This window comes from Clupea harengus, chromosome 19 (genome assembly GCF_900700415.2).
Source record: "Clupea harengus chromosome 19, Ch_v2.0.2, whole genome shotgun sequence".
Lineage (NCBI taxonomy): Eukaryota > Metazoa > Chordata > Actinopteri > Clupeiformes > Clupeidae > Clupea > Clupea harengus.
The window spans coordinates 22,812,470-22,819,451 of NC_045170.1; the positions used below are offsets into that span (position 1 = coordinate 22,812,470).

At 44.3% G+C, this 6,982-nt stretch overlaps 1 protein-coding gene across 1 annotated transcript in view; it reads right to left on the bottom strand.

Moving 5' to 3' along the window:
- Positions 1-6,592, bottom strand: part of LOC116224919 (AT-rich interactive domain-containing protein 1A-like) — a gene marked incomplete at its 3' end in the record, with an annotated part of 20,142 nt that extends 13,550 nt beyond the window's left edge. Inside the window, exon 1 of the mRNA XM_031585803.2 lies at positions 5,347-6,592. Within this exon, the coding sequence (XP_031441663.1) occupies positions 5,347-6,255 (909 nt within the window). The remainder of the gene's footprint in view (positions 1-5,346) is intronic.
- Between the last annotated feature and the right edge of the window lie 390 nt (positions 6,593-6,982).

Below are 6,982 nucleotides of genomic sequence, written 5' to 3' on the forward strand. Positions count from 1 at the left end.
GTAAGTCAATATACAGTCAGCAGTTCTGTTCCCTGCTGATGAATCAACACATTCAAGGAAACTTCCATTTCCAATAACCCCTTCCCTTTTGCATTCAGGGTCAAATTTCTTTGAGTGGTGCGCGGACAGCGAGTCTATGCAAACATTTTGCCGATTTGCATAGAAACTATGACACAGCAGTTAGGCATTTGCCATTCTCTTTTCTTCACTTCTCTACAACTACAATCTACAGAAACCAATAACTCCAGAAACATTCCTCGAATCAATATTCAGCATGTCTCTGGCAAATGAAAACAAGCATGCCATTTGCTCACTTGGGGCTTTCGAGAAGTCAAACACGCGCTGTTTTTCTCACGGCCGTTGTTGTGTTTGCCCTCAAGTTTCTACAAGCAGGATAGGCAGGCTGGCTTCTCAAGGGGTCTCATCCTGAAGAAACAGCAGCTGTCCACTGCAAACGTTACACTATGCCTCTCCGACACAGCCCCAAGACTCAATTAAAATGAAGTGGCATGATTGAATAGCTCTTTAGCACAAATCTTCTATTTCACTGGGACATGTGCATTGAAACTAATGAGCCCCCCACCCTCATCCCACCACACACACACACACACACACACACACACACACACACACACTTTCACTGACACACACACAAGCCATTACAGAAGAGACTGCAGTTCCACAACAGAGCACGAGTTGGTTGAACTTTGACCAGTTGTCAGCCACATCAGGGCTCTCATATTCAACTTGAGTTCAGTGTGAAACACACTTCACCTCTTTCCCCACACAGACAGAGGAAATAGAGCCTTTATAGCCTTATGCCAGATTCATTTGGTGTTGGTCTGTCTGCACGTTCGGTTGAGGTTTACACACTTCTGTTGGTCAACACCTCAGAGCGGGATCTCTGATCCATACGGACCGACTCCTCTGGCCAACGCACCGTTTATGTGAAGCGTTGCGACACAGAGCTTCGAAGCACGTGCTGCATGTTACCTGGTCAGATGTACGGAATAACATGTGCGTCAGGGTGCCACCATTAGGGAATACTGGCAAAAATGTGGGTGACAATGATGAGGGTGTTTATTAGATTTGAGATGTATACACCAATCCAAAACCATGGAGATGTTGAGCCTGAAATACCAAATACTTATCCAAAAAGAGAGAAGCAAAAAGGTGACTGGTGTTGTAGTCAGATTGTGTGCTGGTTTTATGAGACATATCTGGTTCATGGTGGTCTTCTACACAATCCAACAGCAAGCCAAGCAGCCCCTAGACATAAGCTATATTTGGATAAGGAAATGTTGAATCGCCACATGCTACATGCTACAATATGCCTCACAGTACACACCATCCTGAGCTTGACTGAAGCCAGATTCACAGAACAGGACATGGACTTCTTGCTCTCCACTAGAATCTCACTACACCAATAGCCCATCAAAGACAGCGCCTCCCGGTGGCATTAAAGTCGACTCTCGTGGCTAACTTCCCCAGCCTCGAGATAGAATACAGCCATTTCAGAATCTGTCCAGGAGGGGACACGGGCTAACCGAGACATCCCCAGTGCCTTCAAAGAAAAACATTGAATATGTCCTCAGAATAAATAGCCCTGAGGGTCATTGGCAACTGTATCACAGGGGTCATACATCCACAGACAAGCAACATTTCAGACACAACATAGCCCAGAGAAGTTCACCGTCCCCAGAATCAGACTGTCGGGCTGGCACAACAAACTACAGCCCTGTACACCAGAAGCAGTCAAATCAACTCAGCATGACTGTGTATGACATGTGACTATTCTATTCCCTTCCCACACACACACACACACACACACTATGTCAAACAAGCCAGACCCTTCACAAGGTTCTACCAGGGAAGGCAGAAAGAGAAATATCCAAAAATAGTCTGTCTTTCTGGATATTGAAATGTGCCTCTTGATTTTGGTACTACATTGTGTAAACAGCCATCAAGGTCAAGCGAGATTTAACATAAATCAGTGTAATAATTCTCTCGATGATGATCGTTTGAGGGAAAATACGTTTCTGAAAACATCTTGTTCCACAAAGTCCAATAACAAGGGAGCATTCAGGATAATAGAATATGTGTATTGTTGATGAGGGCTCACACACACACTCCAGTAATCACTGGTCCAGAGAGACTGAATCAACCTAAGACAAGCTGAGGCAAACACACACACAACCACCACAAAATTACATTACAACACCTAAAAACCAGGAGTAGGCCTAAGTGCACTTGTTCCTTCTAAACCACACTAGATCTAAGTGGATGTGTTCAACCTCAAGATAATTTCACAGGAGGCATTTTAGTAGAGTAGAGTAAGGAATGATAAATCAAGATTTAAATCAGTGATGGCATATTACCAACAGGCAGTCACTTTAAAGCAAAACCTTGCTCCTAAGCCAGACGACTAGACAAACTGATTACTTTTAATAGTGGCCTCAAAATGTGTGAGTTAATAAACATGTGGATAGGTTATCATTACAGTCCATGCACCCTGAGCACGAGGCATACAGTAAACAAAATACAGCCATTTCCCTACAAGCACAGGTGCTGTTCAACAAGCTCATGTACAAAACTACACTGCATGGTGTGCTCCCTGTAGAATATGGAGAACACAATGTTCAAATGCTGTCCCATGCACTTCTCAGCGGCTAGTGCTACTGCAGCTCCTTTCAAAATACTCATCTACAATTAATCTAAGATTAGTAACAATTCTTATGCTTGGTAAGAAAGTTACAGCCCATTTATTGGGTTATACAAAGACAGCGTTGTAGCTCTTCCTCCTTTTTTACTTCCTTACTATGCCTCGAATCGTGTACACTGACATTTAATACAAAAAAAACACACACACACACACACATTAGAGGCCATGGTAAACTATAGGAATTACAATTGATGTACACCACTAACTAGATTCACCATCTTGCCAAATTTGCACAGGTTTTTGTTGTTGTTGATAAACAACAGGAGCTATTAAGTTAGCTCTTCATTTTTAAAGCAGCGTCCCTCATTAAAAAAACTAAATATAGTATAATCATAGATACAAATACAAAACAACAGACTCACATACTAAATATTGTATCTCTCACTTGTGGCGGTAGGTAGAATGATGATGGCATACATCTACTCATTAGTTTCATTTATTTTTCTAATCGTAGTAATCATGCAGCCTACTGAGAAAACACATATGGGGAGGGGGAAGAAGAGTAAAACATCCCTGCCAAAACAGGAAATACCCGTACAAAAGAAAGAGAAAGCAGAAGTGTGGACAGCTAGTTAAATGAAAGCGTGTGACTAATGCATGCATCTTGGGGAAGACAGGCAGGCAGGCAGGCAGGGAGGGAGGGAAGGAAGGAGGGGGGAAAGCAATTGTTGACATGGTTACGCGACTTGAATGAGCGGGAGGAGGGGAAAAAAAATTGTACACAAAGCAGTGACACTTGGCTGACACCTGGCCAGCATGTAAACACTGCCTCAGCTCAGGCTAAGGCAGAGCCACGTTGCTTTCTCCCTCTCAGTCTCTCTCTATACGCACTGGCTGTACCAGGAACTGCTCTCAACAGCCTCAGAGCGCCGACAGCAGTGGCCACACCTACTACAGCACTGATCTGGAATCATGGGTAAGTTGCATACAGCCTTTCCCCAATCAGCCAACATAAATAAACAAATGCGATTGTCCTGCATTTAGTTCTTCCCTGCACAGCCATGCGTAGCCATATGTGATGACCACCTCGAGCATAAAAATAGTCCAATAGAAGAAAGCTGATGTCAAACATAAGTAGGATACAGACATGTTGCAAATGAACCAAAACCAAAATAATAGGTTTGGAGAAGCCATGGACATGCCCACACAACATGGACTGACATAATTTCATACTCTCTGATATGCATGTCGACTATGGATTGGCTATGTGTGGGGTAAAGGTCACTCCTCTGCAGTACAAGCAAACCCGTATCCCCATGCATGCATCTAAATGTATCTGGTCATAATATAAAAATGAACGTTCAAACCCCTTTTAAATATCTATTCATTACAGATAAAAATCACAGGAATGTTGTGTAAACGTCAGCCCTTTTACTTAACCTAACCTATGACCTAACCAGGTCATTTAATAAGCTTAAACCATTACCAAAATATACAATTCAATGAACATAGCCTACTACAACGGTACTTTACAGTTACAAAAATGATAACATTCACATAGATGCACCAAGACTGACAATTTAATTAGTGTAAACAAAGCTAATCGCTAGCCTTCGATGATGTACTTTAAAAGTATAGCGATACATGTCATGAAAATGATTAAGCATGTCCACACAAACCGGGAGAACGTGTTTGTATCATTTTTCTACCCTCTTCCCACTGCTCCAGAGTAACACCTCGACGCATTAGATGCAATTATAAATGGCCAGGAGCGGCGGATGGCTAGCCAATCAGATCTCAGCTAGCATGTCAACCTAAGACCAACTGTCTCCTGCCTTTGACAGAAGGATTTTACCTCCATAATTCAAATCCCAAAGCAAAGCAGCAATCCGCACTTACTCAAATCACTGGTCGTGTTTACCGAGCCTTCCTTCGTTCGCAAAGCATTCAAACCACGGAAAAGAAGATTCTGATTAAATAATGCACCTCGGAATACACAAGAAATAACGGTATAAATTATCAAAGGGTGTTAAACCCCACGACATGTGTTTCGATAGACTCATCGTTATGTTGTTCGGACATTCAAGAAAGCCATCGACCGTAAACAAGCTTTTGGCGAAAATGTTTTCAGTGACTGCGTTGGAACGCTTCTTTCTTGCTGCGTAGCTATGACATAAAAACGATACAACCACATAAAATCATGATATACAAACTCCATGCCATGCAAGCTTCGCAGAGTCCGAACAGGTCAGTCCAAACACTATAAAGTTAGTTGTGTTCGTTACATAGAGAGTAAGGGCCCAGGAAGCAAATGTTTAATTGCATTAATGCCGATTTTTTTGGTCAGGAAACAAAATGGTCAGGAAAAAATCAACTTACTCCTCAATTTCCACCGGCAAGTCGAGCACGCACCTTTCACCCAAAGCAAGCACTATGTCCCCTACACGTCCAGGCTCAAACTGTTCTGTCTAACGAAGGACTTACGACTCGTTTTACTTTATAACTGCTTCTAAACTAGGTTGTGCTAAGGGAAAGCAGAGAGGCAGCCATTTTAGACACACATAGAGACAATGGCAGAACCATAGCAATACACTGCACATTTCTATGGGAAGCTAATGGGCTAGTGTTGTACCTGGTAGACTTCAGAGTCGAGAGAACCCTCCCAAAAGTGACAGAAAGTTTACCTGGTTCCTGCTAAGTGGTTGTCCCGAGTTTCCCGGGCTCATTGGAGATGGATGGTGGCTTCTTTGTTGCCAAGCCGGATGGCCCCCACCATACTGACTACTGCTTCCCATGTCTACTGGTCCCTTGCTAGCCCCTTCTGGATTGTTGTATTCACTTGGGGGATAGTTTTGGTAGCTCCTTGCAGAGCTGGGAGAGGTTAGAAGCTGGTTAAGAGTCGGTGTTGAAGTTGGTTGAGGGTTTCCCATGTTATATCTCTGATTATTGTAGGAGGCTACCATAGGTGTAGTTCCTCCAGTTGGCTGTTGCTTGCCTGGTTGCCCCCCAGCTGTCGGAGGCTGGTTGTTACGCGGGGAACTCAAGCCGTAGCCTTGGCCCTGATATGGAGTCCGATTTGGGTATGGACTGTAGTTGTTGAAGTGGTTGGGGAAGCCGTGGTCGTGCGAATTGGGCGGGTATGGGTCCATCATGCTGCCTGGCTGCACTGCCGGCCCCGCTGCAGCTGCCATGCCAGGGCTTTGTTGTCCGCCATGTTGATGAAAAGGGGCCCGGTTATAGGGCTGGTTATAACCGTAAGGAGGTGGAGGAAAGGTACCCGGGTGGTGGTGAGCCATTCCCGGGTGGTTATTACCTTCAGCGCCCCCAGAATCATTCTGGTTATTATTATTGTTCACCCTAGACGAATTCCCGTTCCCGTTCTTCATGTCACGATCCCCTCCTCCTCCTACATTTCCACCGTCGGCCCCGTCCTGCAGTTCTTTCTGCGCTGGAGATCCGCTGTCTGGTCCCGACTCTTTATTTTCCTGCTTCTCACCCGCGCCCGACTCTTCCTGTGGATCCCGATCCGGCTTTTTAAGTTCGGATGGCGGGCTAGAGTTGAGAGTGGCGACGCTAGCGACCTGAGCGGCCATGATATCCCTCTCTCCCCACTCTCTTTCACAGCGAGTCAGTCACTATGCCTCTCTGAATAGCATTGAATAAATACAATTATTTATAACAATGTACCCGTGTCCCGGATCATTCCCCCTACCTCCGGACCGAATCCGGCCTCCACTCCCGATTCCAATTCAAATAAAAAAGTTCCTGGAACAAAATAAATACAAATCCCGGGAATGAAATTAACCGACACAAAATGTGAGGGGGTTTCTCTTACAGAACGAGAGTATGAACGAGAAACCGATCAAACCAGCACGAGGCTCCGCGAGACACAGCCATTTTACTGAGGCGCACAGTGAGACGCAAAACACGGAATGGAACAGCGCAAGAGGGCAACGGAGCAGGACGTAGAAAGAACATGTTTGCGTCTAAAGCCATGCTATAACATATTTCGAGTAAAACATCAACTGCCCAAGTGCCACACGTCCCATCTGTAATTATTTTAATAATTTAAATGAATGTATTGAATACTGCTTTGAGTGGGCCTTTTTTTTATTAAACTAGGTTACTTCATTCTACATAGTCTACAAGTTCACAGGCCGTTAATACATCTTTAGGCTCTAACCGAAATCCCACAAGTTCATGGTTCACGCTCAATGAAAAGCCTGAACCAGTTATGACTGTCTCTTTTGCATGTGGTGTGACCAAATGAGAGGAGTAGCTGCAGCATATGGCTTGATGTGTGAAATCATGAAATTACAG